The sequence below is a fragment of the Vicugna pacos genome, chromosome 13 (genome assembly GCF_048564905.1).
Source record: "Vicugna pacos chromosome 13, VicPac4, whole genome shotgun sequence".
Lineage (NCBI taxonomy): Eukaryota > Metazoa > Chordata > Mammalia > Artiodactyla > Camelidae > Vicugna > Vicugna pacos.
In genome coordinates, this window is record NC_132999.1 from 5,420,870 (window position 1) to 5,441,255 (window position 20,386).

The following is a 20,386-nucleotide window of genomic DNA, read 5'->3' on the forward strand; positions in this document are numbered from 1 at the left end:
ACAGAGTGCACCACCTAGGACACCATAAAAACAAAGATGCCACTGAGTGGAGGGCAGCAGGAATCTGATGGGTTCAGGTTAACTGCAACCAACATGGAGCCCCAAAATCCAAGCTATGGAAGATCGTCTCTCAACCTCCTTGACGTAAGTTTTCAGCCAGATTGGTACTTGCTTTACTGTTGGTCTTTGAGATGCCACTTCATTAGGTTTTAAAAACTCTGATGCTTGGCACAGAAGCGTGTCGGACTTCATTGTATTCGGGTGATCATTACCAGACTCTCTCTTCTTTTCTCTTTGAAAGAGCCTCTTTTCCTTTGTTGATAGTTTATACTCAGTGCCTTGGGAGAAACACTTCCTAGGAATTACCTCTATTTTATTTTGTAGCATTTTAGCTGAAAAGAAAAAGAGAGTTGAAGGGGAATGAGATGAAATTCAAGGATTGATTTATAAAATATATATAGTTTATCTTAGGTTTTATATAGCTCACAGCCCATCTTTATACTATAATTCATCTCATTCTCACAGATTACCCCAAATATTATTTATCATTCATCCAATCAACAAATATGCATTAAACTGGGCACTTTGAAAATAAAGAGGGAGAGAGTTTCAACCAGAGTGTAAGCTCCATGAGCACAGGATTTTAGTCTATTTCATTCGCTGCTCTATCTCTAGCACCCAGAACAGTGCCTGGCACGTGGGAGGCACTCATAAATATTTGCTGATGAATTAATAAATAAATCAATGAATATTAGTGTGTTTTTTTTCAAAAAGAAATTCATTTTAGAGTAAGAGATTTACTAAGTATATTGGACCTGGGATTGTGAATATCATAAAGCCCGTCATTAAGAAAAGGAAGACCTGACACACCCAAGTGCCACAGGGATTATGCTTCTGAATGTTCAGAATGCACAGCTGCTTTATGTTCCAGATTGTTCTGCCTTAAAGGAGGCGTTTGGTTAATTTCATCTTTTCATTCACTCTTGTTTGGAAGGTAAAAAGACTCTGATCTATAAAAACCATGGATTCGTTCTATTAGTCTTTTCTGTATTCATTTAGTGCCCATCTCTTAGGAATTCTAAGGTATCCACCAGATGGTCGTGTTAAGCCTCGCAGCTCAGCACAGAGGTTGTGAGCAGAGCCAGCCCTTGGGGCGGGCAGTATGTACTTCTGCACACAGCTCCTTAGGCAGTGCCAACTGACTCTCTCTAGAGTTTCCATATTTGAATTTTCTATTTGCTGTCCCTCTATTTCTGTATCCTTCTTAGGGTCAACAGTAAAGAAAGAGGGAGTTGATGATGGGCACTTGGGTTGTTGATGGGGGACTTGGCTGGTACCCTCTCTCATCCAGTTTCTTTCCTGTCTACCTGGTTCAGAACATCTTTTTTTCTCCTTTGCTTTTTCAGCAGCAAAGTTAAAGTGGGAACCAAATGTAGATTTGGCCGTGGGCACTCCCAGGTAGAAAGGTACCATCACTTCCCTTTTGTAGTCACAGGAGCCGAGTCTTCAGTAACTTTTCTGAGGTTATACACTGTCTGCAGCAGCAAGACCAGTTCTGTCTGAAGCTTTCGCCATTATACTGTGCTATAAAAAGCACATAACACAGTCTGATACTTTTATGTCGCATTTGAAGTGTCACGGGATTTCATTTGTTAAGCACCTTAAGTCCTACACATAAATCTCTCTCAGGTCAGTGACCCTTTGTGGGGTTTTTTTGTTTTGATTTTTGGGGTTTGTTTGTTTGTTTGTTTGTCTTTTTCCTGTAAGTCCCTTTGGGTTCACCCAAGGCAAATATTTCTAAACCAGCTGGTTAGAAAAGACACTGTGGTGTAGTGGGAAAAGCACAAGACTGGGAATCAGGATCTCAATTCTAGCGGGGACCTTGTTGCTGACCAGCTGAATCAAGACCTTATGCCTCATTTTCTTGGTTTATAAACTGAGGGCATTGCATGAAATGACCTGTAGCAATACTTTCAACTTTAATGTTCTATTTAGGCTGAAGACCTTTGGTCCCTCCTTTCTACCTTTCTGAATAATGAAATATAAAGAAACATAAGACCGGGTTAGTACATGTTGTATCTGAGCTACATTGAATCTAGCCAACCTACCTAGTTTGTATAGGGAACTAAGGAGGCACAAATAAGTCAATTTACTTGCATAGATCTTACAACTAATTAAAAGCAGAAACCTGACATATTTATCAATCGTGAATTTTTTTCCCTTGGAAAAATTCCCCTCATTATCTTGTGTTGATAGTAGTGGTGGTGGGTGTAGAAGAAACGGAAGTTTTCACAAAAAAGTGGAACTTCTATTTCTGCTGAGATGGAACTGCCCATTTTTATATTTCCTGCATATCTCATGCCAAAATATTGGTGGCTGTTGTGCAGAAGCGTGTGTTGGTTGCTTTAGGATTAAACCCAGACCAGAAACTCCTAGAGAAAAAGAATACCCTGTTCTTTAAGAAACTAACACCTTTAATTGTTCCTTCTGACTTCACTTTTAAAATCATGTTTATTGTTCAAACTGTAAAGGAGGACAGAAAAAAATCTGTTAAGACCCAGGAGTTCCAGCGTGGGTTTTTGGAAAATCTGTCTGATGAGTGGCATAAATTAATATGAAATGATAAAACTTTGCTCCCCATACTAGTTTCCTTCCCTGGAATGAGTGTTATCTAAGCATGAATGCACTGCACTCTCAGAGGCTGGCTCTCCCTGACTTCTGTCTCTTTGAACAGTGTCACTATCCCCAAGTTACTGACACTTCAAACTTAAGTCATCTTTGACTCCCTCCCTTTCTCTCATACATTGAAACAGTCACTAAACTCTATAGATTCCTTCTTTACCATGTATCTTACATCAGTTTTCCTTCTTCATTCCTATTTCTCGTATATGTCACATAGAGTCATATTTTGTGAGCAAGTAAGAATTTAGGTTTGCCTATGATATCACTTTTATGTGGAATCTAAAAAGTGACACAAATGAACTTATTTACAAAGCAGAAACAGACTCACAGACATAGAAAACAAACGTATGGTTACTGGGGGGAAAGGTGGTGGGGAGGGGAGTTTAGGATTTGCACATACTACTGTCTATGAAATAGATAAACAACAAGGTCCTACTGCAGAGCACAGGGAACTATATTCAGTACCTTGTAATAGCCTGTAATGAAAAAGAACATGCAAAGGACAATATATATAGGTATAACTGAATCACTATACTGTACACCAGAATTTAACACAACATTGTAAACTGACAATACTTCAAAGAAAAAAAGAATATAGGTTTGGAGTCAGGCAAAACTGGTCTGAGTCCTAGCCCTGCTGCTTACTACCTATGTGTCCTTGCTTAATTTCCTTGACTCTTAATTACCTTATCTGTAAAACCGGCATTATTTTTTTGGCCTCAAATAGTTGTGAGAATTAAATGATGGAATGTATGTAAACACTCAATAGAGTTCTAGCACATAGTAAGTGTTCAACATGTAATAGTAATTATTACTGCTTACTCCTTGTTCATCCTGCTTCCTCTAGCAGGTCAGTCCTCTTAAAGCCCAGCTCTGACATTCTTTCTTCCTTACTCCCAAAGAGAGGCCTCTTCTGCAGCATTTACTAGCTGTGTGACCTTGAGCATGTTTCCCAACTTCTCTCTGCCTCGGTTTCCTTGTCTGTGAATAGAGACAATAGTGTCTACCTCAAAAGATTGTTATGAAGCTTGTATTATTCAATATTAATTGTTAATATTTTAAAGCACCTGGCACACAATAAGTTACTACTAAGTTTTGATAAGCATAAAACCTAGGCTGTCTTCTTATATTTGCTATTTTATAAACATGCTCTGTATTGGTTTCTTTGGTCTTGGTGTTCTTCCACCTGGAAGGCAGGGTGGTTTAATGAAAGGAGTACTTGCAGCCCAGGGAGAGTGATGGGTTTCGCTTACGTGCCGGCTTTGACTTAGTAGTAGTGGTTACCTGGATTACTTGCAAAAAATCTGAAGTTTTGTAAGGTTTCAGTGAGAAGTCAGCTAGTTTTGTCTCCTGTGGGCCCTGGTGGAAGAAGTGGAGACGTATCCTTGTATTTTGCCACAATAAAGGAAAGGTCATAGTCACTTGTAAGACTCACAATGTTTTCATAATAAAAATAAATAGTTTAGGGTGAAAGATAAATTTTCTGAATACTGAGGGCTAAGGAAAAGAATTTTCCATGGCTCTCCATTTTATTTCCTTTTTAACATTCTTCTGATTGCTTTATATACTTGAATTGATTTATTCCTCATTTATATACGGCATTATAATACAGCATTTTCTGAGGTGGATACTACTATTGTCCTCATCTCCTTTTTACAGATGAGGAAGCAAACATAAAGAAGTCAAGTAGCTTGCATGAGATCATGCAGTTAGTTAATGGTGGGGCTGGTATTTGAAACCTGGATAATCTGGCTCCAAGTCTGTACTTTTAGCCACTCAACCAAATGTGACTCTTGGTCCTTTGGTTACTTTTTAAGTAAATCAATTTAACTTAAAAATAAGGTAACAATGCAATTTCAATAAATTTGATTCAGTATTTTCAGACAATTCTGTAAAGGCCCAAATCACTTTTTAAAGCTGTATCTCTGAAGTTTGGTTTGATCTTTTTTTTCACTCAATGATATTTTCTTTTCTTTCTTTTTGTGTGTGTGTGTGTGTATATGTTTTTATCAAAGTATAGCCAATTTACAGTGTTGTGTCAATTTCTGGTGTACAGCATAATGATTCAGTCATACATGAACATACATATATTCATTTTCATTTTCTTTTTCACCATAAGTTACTACAAGATATTGAATATAGTTCTCAGTGCTATACAGAAGAAATTTGTTTTTTTATCTATTTTATATATAGTAGTTAATATTTGCAAATCTTAAACTCCCAGTTTATTCCCTCCCACCCTCTTTCCCCCCTGGTAAATATAAGTTTGTTTTCCACATCTATGAGTCTGTTTCTGTTTTGTAAATAAGTTCATCATTTTCTTAGATTCCACATATAAGTGATATCATATGGTATTTTTCTTTCTCTTTCTGGCTTACTTCACTTAGAATGACAGTCTCCAGGTCCATCCATGTTGTGGCAAATGGCATTATTTTATTCTTTTTTATGGCTGAGTAATATTCCATTGTATAAATATACCACAGCCTCTTTATTCAGTCATCTGTCAATGGACATTTAGGTTGTTTCCATGTCTTGACTATTGTAAATAGTGCTGCTGTGAACATAGGGGTGCATATATCTTTTTGAATTAAGGTTCCCTCTGGATATATGCCGAGGAGTGGGATTGCTGGATCATATGGTAAGCCTATTTTTAGTCTTTTGAGGAATCGCCCTACTGTTTTCCACAATGGCTGCACCAAACTGCATTCCCACCAACAGTGTAGGAGGGCTCCCTTTTCTCCACACCTTCTCCAGCATTTATCGTTTGTGGACTTTTGAATGATGGCCATTCTGACTGGTGTGAGATGATACCTCATTGTAGTTTTGATTTGCATTTCTCTGATAATTAGCAATATTGAGTGTTTTTTCAGTGATGGATTCAAACCACTTCTTGCAGAACCTAAGGGTTTCATAGAAGTTTTTCTGGGATCTGAGGGCTGGTATGTGGTGGGTGTAAAAGGGGCTCTAAGTCTCTACTTTCATTTCAACCAGGGTAGCCTTGTTATCTCTTTGAAATTTGGGATTCTAAATAAGATTTATTTTGAAGAAAGAGATTTTTTGCCTTTAAAAATTGAGAAATCACTGATCAAGGTAAATAAATGGACAGCATATTTTGGGGGCACCTCTTACTAAATACTATTTCCAGTCAGTGAGCTGCCAATGTGAGTTTGGCAGCAGTGTGTGCAAAATTATGTTTCTGAAAAGAAGCTGGAGTGCAAATAATGCTGCAGTTATGGTCAGATACACACTCATTAATGGTCAGTGGCACAAAGGGCAACAATAATTTTCTCTAACAAAAACTGGAGTGCCCAGCCTAAACTCACATAGTAGTCATGAGGTTATTCCTGGACTCATTTCTTGAATTTTAGTGATTTGTATGTTGAAACAAAGCATTAGGTCTCCTTGTAAATTTCCCCCTCGTTCCCCCTCCCCACTGCCCCAGTTTCCTTGTCTTTGGTGTTAGTCAAGAGCACATGTTTAAGCTCTCTTACTCATGCATAATAGAAAAAAGAATTATATCTGGCCTCAGTGGATTTTGTAGTCTTTTGAGCGTTCAACTTTTTTTAAATCCTGCTTTTTAATAGTAAGGCGTGCCCAGATTATCCTGAGATTGGAAAAATTGTAATTTACTTTTCATTAAATTAAAACACACGTCAAATGTCAAACAATAATCAGTATCAAGGCTGCAAAGATCAAAGAGCTTTATTTGAGGTCTTAAGAATCACAATTTAGGAGATACACATTTGGGTAAAACCAAAAGTGTATTCCAGGAAAGAGAAAAAGTCAGGGGCTTATAAAGGCAAAAGCCACAAGGTTGTTAAAATAGTCTGGCAGGAATTATGATTGACTCTGATACAAAAAAGGAAATATTTGTCCTTAAGGGATAAGCTGTCATGAGTAATTTTAGAGAGAGGGTCCAATCCAGTAAGCATTTTGAGTTTCTGGAACACTGAGAAGATGTTCTGGAAGCATATGTTAAGACAATAAGTGGTCAAAATTCAGATTTCATCTGGGCTGAGACATTTAAGTCACACTTTCTCAACAGCCTCTCAGCTCTGTTTTAGAGAGCTCTGTTAGCAGTGCTGACTCCATTTTGATTTTCCTTTCACACAACTTTGGTTTGGAATAGAGGGAGAACTGAAAAGGAGATTAGCAACACTAGGAAGAATGTGCCTTGGATTTACTTCTTAGAATCCAAGGAGGGCCCTAAACATGCCCTGTTTTCTCCAGAACCCACTTGTGAACATGCAGGTCATTGTTTCAGCCAGGGTCCTGGATTAGGCTTTTAAGGGTATGCTTCCGAAAGATCATCTGTCTTCAAGAAAGGTACAATTCTACTAGCAGCCAGTTTTTCTCTATCACAGGAATCAAGAATGTCGTGCTGTTTATTCAGAACTTTGAGTGAGTAGCTTATTTGGCCTTGGGATGCGTTGCATTCCTATCCTGTAGAGGATTTCCCCTCCTAACTATGATTTGCTTTAGGTGAATGGCATTTAAAATGACTTTACAGGGAAGGATATTCAATATCTTGTAATAACCTATGATGAAAAAGAATATGAGAAAGAAGTGTGTGTGTGTGTGTGTGTGTGTGTGTGTGTGTGTACATACACATACATACAGGAGAAAGTCAGCCTGGTATTAACATTCCATGTGGAAAATCTACCAAATAGTAATGCACATAGGGAATAACTGAGAGTTGATTTTACAAGCAAAACTCATTACCCTGGGTGATTTGTGATTCAGTTCAGCTGTAACTCTAATCTCCATGGCATACCTTGTCAATACCTTTATCTCTCAGAGTGAATTAATAGGATACTGATAGAACAGGAGAAGGGAAATCCTCAGTTCTCACCACTGGCTTTTCCAGCAAAGCCCCGAGTACCTGCAGACTCACTTTAAATGCAGTAAGATTTCAATTCCTGCAAAGCAAGTTGTAGAATTCCAAAGCTATAGAATTTACATGGCTACTTTTTTTTTCATTTAAAGTTATCTTTTAAAAAGCATTCTTGAAAGAAAATCTTCCTATGGAAGGCAAAATCCTGGTCTGAAACAAATTTGGATTGAGTGAATATTCAAACAGAACGCCTTCCCATAGGGTTTTATAAATGCATTTGTGTTGAGTTTCTTGCAAGTTCAGTTCAGAGGTAATGAGTTTTGGAGAAGTTGGACCAGTAGTCAAAAGGAAAATTATGCTGGCTCTTTTTTTGGGGCGTGTGATGATGATTCGTAACTGTGATTTAGCTAATGAAGTGGACTCTGCAGTTTTTCTGAGCAACACTGCCTCCTTGTGTAATGAGAATTACCTTCTAGCCCATAAGTCTATATAATTTAAAAATACATATTTTCATTTGAATTTAGAGGCTTACGTAACCCAAACCAGAAAATCTTTGTGCCTACTTTTGTTAGTTTCTATTGATAAGACCCACTGCCTTGTTTTCAGGGCCTGTTTGCCCAATTTGACGTTATCTATTCTTTTTCGCTCTTACTCCTCATCCCTCTCCATATGCTTTTAAAGAGGCGAAAAGAGAAAGCGGCTGAAATACAAAGCGGTATTTTTGCTACTCATTACATCATCTCTGGAAATTTTCGTTGGAAAGAAGGTAGAAACCTTTGGATAAATGGAACACTCCACTAATCAGAAGATTCAGATTATACAGATGTTCTAACTTCATCAAAAGCTTTATCCAAAGTAGAAAAGCCTAGTGTGTTCAAGTTATGTATTTTCCCACCTTTTCCTTACTTATTCTTGGTTCAGGAGGTTGGTGCTATTTGGATCCATGCAATTCACTCAACAAATATTTACGTGCATCTGTAGAGTACCAGGCACTTCTTTAGATGCTGGAGACTCTGTGGAGAAAAAAACCAGAAAAATCCTTGCCCTCATGGAGCTTATCTTCTAGTGAGGGAACAGATAAGAAAGCTACTAAAGTGAAATATACATTGACCCTTGAACAATGTGGGTTTGAACTGCACAGGTTCACTTATATGCAGAGTTTTTTTCAGTAGTAAATACTGCAGTACTGCACAATTCGAGGTGGGTTGAAGCTGCAGATAGAGAGAAACTATGTGTTACACACAGATTTTTGACTGCCCAGAGGGTCAGTGCCCCTAACCCCCTCGTTCTTCACCAGTTAACTGTATATTATTTTAGATGGTGTTAAGTGCTAAGGAGAAAAAATAAAATAGAGGAAGCAGTGAAGGCAGTGAAGTTCCAGAGTGAGGAGTGACATTACAGTGTTAGGGCAGCAGAGGGGGCCTTAGGAAGTGGTGTTTGTCGGGAGTGAGTGGAACAGCAGAAAGAGCAAACCACAGTGTGAGGGTATTTGGAAGAGGAATGGGCCACACTCAAGTAGCAGCAAGTGCAAAGGTCCTGGGAAGGAATGTGTGCCTGGCTTATTTGAGTGACAGCAAGAAGGCCCGCATGGCTGGAGCAGAGTGAAGAAGCAGTAGAGTCATAGAAGATGAGATCAGACAGGATCGTACAGCCTTTGTAAGGGTTTGGGACTTTAGGCCATTGTGGGGTTTTGAGAGAGGAGTGGGATTTTTTGACTTATTTTTTTAATAGAATGAAAATGGATAAAAGTGAAAGTAGAGTGGATGGCTAGAAGGTTGGATTTTGATTTTGTAATCATCCCATCATCTGTTCTGGAGCATGCATATCCCCGTGAACCCAGAATTTGTTAGTAATGTACAGGGGACTTGTCACGATCAAGATTTGTTATTAATAACAAGTTATCATCTAATAAAGTTGAATACTGAGCAGGGAATAATGTTCAGAATTCTTAACAGTAACCATCAAGGAAAATTTTTGTTTAAATAAGCAAATGATTAGATTCGGGGCTAGAAATGCAAATGTGATTCTAATTAATATTCTGTGTTTGTAGAAACTTACCCGATTTTAGAAAATTATGACTTAGGTAGAAACTTAGGACATTTGGGCATCGTTCATCCTCTAAGAGAGCAACCCTTTCCTGAGTGTATTAATCTAGTCTAAAATTTTCAGCTGGGAAGATCTTTTGACAAGAAACAGAATAAAAACTTGATCTCTTTCCTTTTACATATAAAAACCAAGCCTTCATGCCAGCCCTGCTTCCCAGCAGTCTTTATTTACCTTGCGACTGTTTGTGGTTTCCTAGAACTACTTTAAATGCACTGCATTGCCATTGTACTCAATTCCCTTTTTTAAAAAAATTAATGTTTGGAAAACTTTAACATTATTACCCAAAAGCTAGTCCCTGAAAGGAAACTGTGGTTTCTTTAAACACTGCTAGTAAGGGCTTAACACGTCTTTAGATTTGCAGAGATCCCTTACATAGCCCTTCCACACAGGAATCATTAATTTGATCATTAAAGTCTGTGATACTGTGGCTGCTGTTCAGCTAACACTGATGTGACAGCTCTCAAGGACACACCTCACGACCCCCGAGAAGACTCTGTCAGTGGCCTGCGGTAAGGAAAGCCTTCAGTGATCCCATGACTTAATACTCACACAGATCTTTCATTATTTGTTCATTTGGCATACATTTCGTGCACACCTACTGTGTGCAAGCTGCTGTGGGAGGTACAGATATTCAAGAATCAAAGGAACTAGCCTAGTAAATGTATGAATTATCTTCAATTTATTGTTTTCTACTGATAATAGCTTTACCCCTGTCCTTAGGTATTACTGTTCATAAACTGAAAATGCATCCCAGTCACATAAAATACTACAAAAATAGAACTTCACGTACTCTGTATTGACCCTGGATTTGAGAATCACTGTCTCTTCTCCTCGGGCTTAGAAAAGAGAAGGATCTGTCGTCACTTATCTTTCCACCTCCCACGCATGCGTGAAGTTCTTAAACATTTATTTCATCTTGTCTGATCGTAGTTGCTGATTCTCCCTGATTAGCCAAGCTTGTTTGTTTGACACAAACCCAGTATTCGAGCCTTTGAGGGATTCCCCTGTCAATGCTAGGACGGATTACCACCTGTGTCCCTTTAATTATGTTTCCCTGGATACCAGAAAAAAATTCAAGCTCTTTGCGTCTTGCTAAAGCGTGAAATTTACTAGGTGCTCACAGCCTTGCTCAAGACCCTTCTCCACTGCAGGCCTTCAGGGCCCCTGCGATGTCCCTAGGCTCCTGGTGGTCCCCTCTGGATCACTTGGTAGGTCTCCTTCCTCCCCAGAGCAATCTGAGCCGCTCCAAACTGCCTTTCCTCCTTCTATCCTTCATCTAGAATTTTATAGGATAAAGTTTTGAGCAAATGAATCCTTGTGGATCTCCTAAAACCACAGTAAATCACAGCTTCCACCTTTGGGGTGGCTACTCTGTAGATGTATAATCTTAACATATTTTTAGAAGTGGAAGAAAACCTTAGAGCTTCTCTGGCTTTGTTTGCTTGTTTGTTTTAATTAGCATGATATTTGCTTAAAAGAAACCTTATTTGGAAATCCAGCATATGAAACAAGTAAGAGGAGCTGTGCTAGACGGAGGAGCAGTGGGTCCCCACTGTCCTCCAGTTTCGCACTCTCCACATCCCCAGAGCACCCGAGAGACACCATGGAGACGCTCTCCCACAGAGACCTCTGCAAACTGCCTGATTTGCTGGGTGAGGATTGCCTGAGAGCTTCATTGTGCATACTTCCTCCTGCCTCTTGGAGGTCTGATCTCTGTTCTCCTAAACTTGAGGCTGTTATTTATCTGCCCCCAACCTACTTGGAGGGTGAGGTGCCAGCCCCCTGCAGTCACAGTCTTAACAACACTTCGCCATGGTGAGTGTCACGAGGTTAGGCTTGATGGATAAGGGTCCTGGAAACTATGCCAAGAGCCTGCACACAAGTGCCAAGCTTTCTGTTGTTACGACATTACACTGTTAAAAATATTTAGCAAAAATAGAGACTTGTGAAAATGTTCTCCTTTCCAGTGACTGTGGTGAGAAAGCACTTCCCTGTGAGTTTGCAAAGACACAAAAATTTCTCATTCTCACTTCAGCTTTTGACCAGCAAAATCCAGCTGAATTTCCCTTTATAGCAATAGTCTCTGTCCCTGGAGGAATCTAAGCCCATTTTCATTACTTTAATGGAAGTGGAAGGGGGATTGGCACGAGGCCAATAATGGTGATCATATTTCGGAAAGGTCCATGTTAGAGAACAGATTGTTTTATTTACTTGGCCCACAGGACAATTTAGGACAGATAGAAGATAATCAGGAAGCTTGATGTAGGCGACTTAATTTAGTTTAGGCTTCTGATTTAAAAATAAAACCCTATGTTTAATGGTGAGGGGAGAGTAGGGGAGCAAGTAAAAGGTTCCTTTGTTTTTTATTGCTAGAAATTAGATTTTGCCATCATGTTAGACCACACCCTTCTAGGGAGACAGTGGGGTATAGCAAATAGCACAGGGGCTTTGAAGTCCTTCATTCTTTTTTTTTTTTTTAATTTATGCTTTCTCCTTTCTACTTCCCTCCATCTCTCCCTCCCTCCCATCCTTCTTTCTTCCCTCAGCAATACTTTTAGGCTCCTAAAATGTGCTTGGTTTGTTAGCTGCTGGGGTCACAACACTAAATTACACAGTATGGTGCTTATGGCCTGGGGAGGATTCGTGTCCCACCTTTGCCATTTGCTAACTGAGTGATCTTGGGCAAATCACTTAATCTCTCTGAGCTTCAGTTTTGTCTTGTATAAAATGGGAATAATAGTAGCTCTTTACAGAGTAGCAACAGTTAAATAACTAAATGAGATAACATGTGTAAATTATCTCTGCAGAGTGCCTGGCACATGTAGGGGGCTCAAAAATGGAGCCTATTACAGATTGGCACCTGTATAGTCATCATAACCTGATGTTTAGGTTTATCTTCCCACATGCTATGAGGAATTCTCTGAGGGTTTTGACGTCTGGCTCTTAATTTCATTCTGCCTCAGACAGCAATTTGTAGGCCAACAATTGCTCCATCCCAGAGATCCTGAATTCTCAAAACCCCTTCCCCACTCCAGCTTCTGTCCTTTGACCTCTCTCTCCAAATTCGCTCTCCCACTAAATGGGATTTTCAGTTCCTTTGACATCTCTGGTCTCTGGATCTCATCTTAGCTTCCCAAACTGTCACCACTCCACACTCCACTCCATCCCCTTTACCTCGCCAGCTTCATTTCCTTTCATGTTCCTCCTGCACACCACAGCCAAAGTTCACTGCCACAGTCTCACCCGGACATTACTCACTGCCTTGGCCATGGCAATCCATCACTCTGCGTCAGCCCAATTACTTGTTTTTTTCTTCTTATGCCTTTGGTTTACCTGTTGCTACTGGAGAAAATCGCTCAACCAAACCGACACTCATCTCCTTCAGTTTATATTTCCAGTGTTACTGTCCCCTCAATACTGCCCGAGGAGTTTTACAGATCTTCATTTGGTTTGATTTTCCTTCCCTCCTGTACAGCTGCTCTAGCATGAAATCTTTACTGTCCTCCTTAAGCCCTCATCTCAGTGCTGACCTCCTGAAATCACCACCCCCCACACCATTCAGAGGTCATTTGTACATCCTTTTGTAACTGTCCAGCTGTCCAGGAAGAACATGCATTCTTACTCTTTTCCAAGACTCAGTCTGGGCCCTTGATTCTTTCCCTTCCCAGCTTCCCTTGAGCCTGTCTGCACCAGTCATTTATTTCTCTCATCTGCCTCTCCCTTTTCGTTGGCTCTTCATTAACCTTCAAACATGTTCAAGTCAGCAGGTCTTAGCACAGTGTCTCCTGGTCTGGTCTCTCCTCTGGGAACCACCCTGTTTCTCTCTTCTACTTCAGTGCCAGGTTTCTCAATAGTGTTGCTTATCCTCATTACTTTTACTTTGTTCTCTGTGATTTAAACTGTCACTAAAATTGGGCTTTGCCTCCACTCCTATACTCTTTTGGAGTCACCAGGGATCTCCTAATAACAAGGAAAATGGTTTCTTTAAGTTCTCATCCTTCTTGGCTTTTCTTCAGTTTTTGACACTGCTAACTTCTTCATTCGTCAGATTTTCTCCTTTGATCACTCTGATGACAAGTTCTTTTAGTTTTTCCTCCAGACTTTCTGAGGATTCTATCTCAGTTTCCACTAATGGCTCCATTTCTGTCCATTCTTTAAATTTTGATGATGTTCCCCAAGTTTCCGTGCTCCTCGCTTCATTTTCTTTATCTTCTCTTTGGATGATCTCATCCATATCCATGATTTCAACTCTGATATACAGGTTGGTGATTTTTAAATCTGTAACTTCATTGCTGAATCCCTCTCAACTCTATTCTCTCTGGATAACTGAGTAATAGCTAACTGGATAGGCTGCAGGCCCTTCACATTCAGTGGAGCCCACCTGCCCTTCCATAATCTGACCACCCATCCCTACCATTTCTCAGCTTTGATGTTAGATGCTTTCAGTAATTTCCATGGTGTAAGAAACTAAGATCTTTGAAGGGTTCTCTTTTTTCTCCTTCCTCTCCATTATAAGTAATTAGTTAACAAAAATCAGTAGTTAATAGTTATAAGCAATATCCTACCCTGGGCCTTTTCAAAAATTCAGGTTGCACCCGAAGAGCTTAAATGACCCACATGAGAAAGGGCTTGATCGCCAGGCTCATCCTGAGCTGAAGAGATGAAACAGAGAAATAGCCCCGAGCAGTGAGAAACCTGGCGCCTGGCAGACTTTGCCTTCTGTCAGGTCATGTGTAGCAGGAAAGGATATTTCCAGTGTCGTTTAAATAATTTTCTAACATCCTTGGAATACAATTTTGCAGGTAAAGTCTAAAGCTGTTTACTCAAGACATTGCCTTATTTTTTTGTTTTGTTTTCAGTTGAAAAAAATAAAAAGTAAGCTGGGCTTCTTGGTCAGCAGGGGGAGCGCTGCTACTTTGCTCTGGAAGATTTTCACCAAGGCAACGACTGTCTCTGATATAGACCACATCCTAGCAACGAGGAGGGAAAAACAACGATACGATCGATAAATCTGCTCCCTCGTGGTTGCAATTTTTAAAAATAACCTCTTTTGCCTTTGTAATTCAATAGCGTTTGCTTAGGAAGGTGTCATCTGCTGTTTTTCCATCTCCTCTGTCTTGCCTTTCAGCCACATTCTAATTAGAGAGAGGGGTTTATTTACTCCAAGAGAAAGGGTTTAAAATGGGTCACGGAGGCTAGTGTAACAGCACCTAGTCAGTATTTAGGCTGTGTCTGTGTGACACAGAAACAAAGACACTATATTGCTCGTTTTATTTAAACTGGTCAATATAGTGAAAGGAATCAGTCAAACTGGACTTCCGTCTAAAATGACCTTTTGTTTGAGTGAGTTGATTCAAGGATATCAAATTGGGGACATAGCATCCTTCTCAGACTTAGCTAGGGTGGAGCCCATCAAGCAAGGGTGGCAGCGTTGTGGAAAAAGAGGCAGGAGACCAGCCTCTCATCTGGGTTCCGCTCTGTGATCAGGGACAAAACGTTTAACTTAACTCTGAACCACGATTTCTTCTTTTATTAACATCATACACTTTTATGAAGAGGAAGTGAAGTGATATGATAGATTTTAAAATACCTTGAAAGATCAGGAAATGTGTACATAATAATTCACACGGAGACCTGGTTTGACACATCTGTATCTATAGATGCACACATAGTGCACATATACTCCATGTATATATGTGCATATATAGAGCTAAACAGATACATCCATGTAAGAGATATATGTGTGTATGTGAAATGTATGTCTATAGATTTCATACATGTATATGAAATCTATACACATGTAGGAGGTAAAGAGGTAAAGACAATTCTTTCTGAAAGTATTGTACTGTTAATAATAGTTATTCCACTCACTCACTGAGAATAATAATAGCTTACAGGCAGAAATAATAAAGAATCCAGCACTCTACTGATAATCATTTACTTCTGAAAATTCTTATTTGGTGAGAACTTTGTTTCTCTTGTTTCCTATGCACATTTTATAAGAAAGAAATTAGAGATGACGTTTTAACTAAAGCTTGTAATATACACCCATCCTTATCAAATAATATACCTGATTAGACACTTTGCCAGTTCACTTTTCCATTGTCTCATTTGTACCCTGAATAGAAGCATGTCATCAAAATGTTTTTGTAAGCATTTTGAGAGAAATAAATGATTTGAAAATATACGTGATTCTTAATAGAGGGAAGTCTGGTTCAGTCAGTATGATGAAAAGTATGCTTTTTATTCACTTACTTTCTAAAATGGCTGAGTTTTTTTTCAGTAGATTTTTCTCTCTTTCCAAATGACAATTTTTTTTAGTACTGAATTTGGAAGAAACAAATGGAGTAGCTTTCATTTTTCCCAATGTATTCTTCCATTTTAAAATGCAGTTTGATTTATTTGATCTGTAGCTGGTTAACTCAGCTGTTCAAATTAAGATGCTAATGAAGTAAAAGGAATTTAATTCCTATGAGGTTTAGGTTTACACATGACTATGGCCACAAACACATACATCCCTAATGTCCTACAAATAATTCACCCCACAAATAATTACTGCTGTCAAGAACGGAGATCAGACCATGAAATATCATCTGTATGTGGCAAACCTGCCTTCATCAATCAGAGACAACCAACTAAATTCCCTTACTCTACTTCTAAGTGTTTCGGTATCATCTTGGGGTAGTTCATTCACGATTTTATTTTGTACCTATGTAGTGCTTAGGAAACGTGACAGGTGAAGGATTCCAGGTATTTTAGTTGAACCCTGTAGGAAAACTGTCAAGCCAGACAAAAAGCTGAAGTGCAGGGAAAAATATCCTGGTCTGGGAACCAGACATGCTGTGTTTGAATCCCAACTCTTCCATTTACCACCTTCAAGCACTTAGACAAGTCACTTGGCATTTTCCAGCCTTGATTTTTTCATGGAAGTAGGGAGACAAATCCCCATCTCCCAGCTTATTGTCGGGATTAAATAAGAGAATGTATGTAAAGTTCTTAGCATAAGGCTTGGCACAGAGTAGGTGCTCAGTAAATAGTAGCTATCTTTATCCTCCTCGTTGGTAGTGTAACTCCTACTGAGGAGGTATTGTAAAAACTAAATGAATATAAAATATAGACCACATTCTTTCTTGGACTGAAAATGTTTTACGTACCATTAAGCATTAAATTTGTGTAAGATATTACTATCTCACTAGGAGAAAATGATGCTAAGAAAGTTAAATGGGTTTTTTTTTTGTTTATTAATTAAAAATTTGCTTGGCAACTTACTGTGTATTATGCACAAAATACTAGGTAGGTATCAAAAAGTCTCATATGAGACTTTCTCTTCTGGGTAAGATACAGTGGGCCACGGCAGGCCAAGGCTCCTCCCAGTACAGCAACTAGAGTAACATGGATAAATCATGAAAATTGTATTTTAAAGGCATCAAGTTGCTATGGAAACAATAAGGATTAGATGAACTAAAATTCCAGAGAGTAGAATCCTTTCCAAAGTGAATCGACACTATCTAATATTTGTTCCCTAAAGCATTTGCTAATTCTGAGTGTGGGTTGAGGGGCTTGTTTAGGCAGAGAATCTCTTCTGGGGCAAAAAAGCCAAAACAAAACAGTCAAGTTCTTAGCAATTACAATGGGATGATGTGACAAACAGGAAGGAGAAGACTCAAACACATGGCAGATTTTCTCCGTAACATACTTGCTGAATTCTGGTGCTGTATAGGAGGCTACAGAACTAAAGCAAAAGCTTCTAAAAGAGTGAAATCTACCTCCCTTAGTCTTGAAATGCTTAGGAAACAAAGGCCTTCTGGGGAGGACTTTGCCTCAAAATGCCTCCAGCATCTCCTCAAGACATTTACCAGATTTTTAAGCTGTGGGGGTCGGGAGGCTGAAGAGATGGGCTGGAATTTCCCAGGGGCAGAAATTCCTGAATCTCTGGCAGTCTTTCAGGGAGGAGGAGTTGAAGACCCTTGCGCTTACAGTCTCAAGTCCAGGAGAACCATATGCTAGGAACAGGGGCAGATCAGAAGTAGAGCAAGTTTTAGTAAAACTACAGTTCAGGCCCAGTGCACCTTAATTTCTCGTGTAATTAAAATGCCCCTCTCTTTACCCTCTCTGCCTAACCAAGGGAGAGGCAGAGCCCTCTCTGGTAGAAGGTAACATTTAGAAGCTTTATATTTTTATGCCTAATGTCTGACACATAATATAAAATTAATAAACATGTGACAAGGCAATAAAATGTGGCAAATAATCAAGAGAAAAGGCAGATAACAGAAGTAGGCCCATTGATGATCTAGATATTGAAATCAGTAGTTGAGAACCGTAGATTAATTCAGAGCATATGGTGGAGGCCAACAAAGGAACCAACAATTCCAATATAGAATAACAGTTACTTATGATTGATCTATGGTTTGTGGGGGAGTGTCCTCGATCAAGAGAAATTGTCCTGTTTCTCTCTGCCTTATGGGGCGGGGGGTGGTAAGAGAAGGGGAAGAAGGGTCTTTGGACTGTACAACAGGACCAGGGCCTCATGTACTGGATTGTGAATGAGAATAAATCTAGATTACCAAATCCAAAATTCCAAAGAGGAGCCAAGGAGTAGAAGCAAAAATTTGGGGAATCAATAACTCAAATGTGAAGGTGAAGACTAAAGACTTACTCTGATCCAGCACACAAGAGGCAGGCTGGAAAGGATAGATTTGGGAAATAATAAGGAAGTAGAGTCAAGGGGAGGTGCTGATTGTTTGGATGAGTGAATGAAGGGAAGAATCTATGGTGTCTTCAAAGTTGGGTTACTGGATGAGTGATTCCTAGGCAGGGGGAAACCAAGAAGGAGGAGGTCTGAAGAGCAGAAAGGAGGCTTGAATATGAGACATTTTAAGTATCATTCAGGTGGTGATGTTCACTCTGTATTATTTTACACACTCATATGCACAAATAACATACAAGTGAGAACTTGGTCAGAAATGTAGAAATGGGTGTCATTAAAGAATAGTGGATAACATTGCCCAGGGAGAATGTTTCAAGTGAGAAGAGATCCAGAGATAGAACTCAGAATAATACTGACACTGAGGGTTCAGACAGGGGAAAGGTAAACTTGAAAAAAGACCCTGGTGAAAAAAAGAGATAGGAAGAAAAAAAAGCAAAGTATCACAGGGACCTGGAGGAAGGCATGGCTTAAGGAAGGGGCACAGTCAATGGTGCAAATGCAAATATGCAAAAGATAAGATTAAAACTTACAAAAAAAAAAGCATTGGGAATTAGCAAGAGATTTCTTAGAGAAGTGACCACAAGATTCAGAGCTATCCCTACAAGTTTGATGATGAAGGAAAGGAAAGGCATATGTCAGTGTTGGGAGAGGGTGAGGTGCTGTTGGACCTAGGCAGGTTTTTTTGTTTGGTTGGTTTTTCAGGTAGAAGAGACCTGAACATGCTTACATGCTAAAGAGAAAGATCTAGTAGAAAGCAAGTGGTTGAAAGGTTGAGAGAAGATAAATAATGGTGTCAGGTCCTGGAGGAAATAGGAAGATATGGGATTTGATTTAAAAATAGGTGTAGAACGTATATACATATTTATATATCAGTAAGACACTACATATAATAATTCTCTCTGGGTGGAATTTTAATGCAGTAATGTGGAATATCCCTAAGAGTTTTAGTGGAAGTGCTATTAACAGCCAATATAATTTAACCCAAACTTAAATGCCAACTTTAAAGCTTTATTTTGGAAAGTGATTTTTCCAAAATGCGTTGCCTCCTTAAACAAAATGTTCTGAACATAATTTGACCTTTTCTTGATAACTCTTTGAACATCCATCATTGTCCAGTGCTATAATACTGCCATTGGTCTCAGGAACATTTGAGGTCCTCAGGGCGTTAGCCCAGTGCTAAGTGGCTCCAGACAGCTGTGCATTTAGAGTTCTTCTGTCCTCCCATCATGTCATTTGTCACTTCTCTGCTGTTTTCAGTGTGACCTGACTCACTGCTTCTCATGTTCTGCCTTCACTTCGTACACACCTGCTGGGTGAGGGCCTGGGAGTGAGTGGCTCCAGCCGTCCCCAAAGTGTAGACACAGACATGGGACAGATTGTTCAGCCATTCAGGTGCCTTTATGCTGAGCCCTGGCCCAAAGGAGCTCGGGCTTTTGGGTATCCAGGTACCCCCTGGGCTTCTGGTGGGAGCTGAGGATGCTGCAAGTCTGATTTCTAGGACATAGATACACTACTGGCAAGCCCTCCAGCTTGGCGCAACCTCTCCTTATCTTCCTTCTGGAGGCGTGTACACCTGAGTCATCAGGAGGCTCTGATTATACCCTCATCTGCATATGGTACTGCTGGAAATGAGTCATGAAATCTGTTTTATTTTTGTTTTTTTGTTTTTCTGTCGATAGGGCCAAATTATTTCATCCCTGGTAAAAGTGGCTGGATTTTAATAGCTTCTTTTCCTGTTCTCTAGGAACCAGCTACTCACAAGACAGATTATCCCGTAGTTAGAATCTTTGTCTAATAGCCCTGGTAGGAAATATACCTCTCTCTCTCTTTGACTGCATAGCCCACCTACACAGACATGCACACAGGTACCCACAACAGCAGAGGCAGAAGCCAGGTGGTGACTGTTGCTGCCTCCCCTGCAGTCGGGCCTGTAACTGACACCCTATTAACAGCAGGGATGGTTTTGACTTTAATTCTTCTGGCTCCTTCAGCATTCCTAAAGTCTCATATAGGTAAGAGGGAGCTGGTTCTTGCGGGGTTCAGAATTATGAAGGAAA

The 20,386-nt window shown here is 39.6% G+C and overlaps 1 protein-coding gene across 7 annotated transcripts in view; it reads left to right on the top strand.

Moving 5' to 3' along the window:
* The window catches only part of LOC102527220 (uricase), a 93,676-nt gene that overhangs the window by 17,322 nt on the left and 55,968 nt on the right, over positions 1-20,386 (top strand). For all 7 annotated transcript variants that reach the window (XR_012078998.1, XM_072974120.1, XM_072974119.1 and 4 more), the window contains one exon: positions 5-144. Coding sequence is in view for 5 of the 7 variants with exons in the window: in XM_072974120.1 (XP_072830221.1) it covers positions 37-144 (108 nt within the window). In the remaining 2 variants the exon portion in view is untranslated. The remainder of the gene's footprint in view (positions 1-4; positions 145-20,386) is intronic.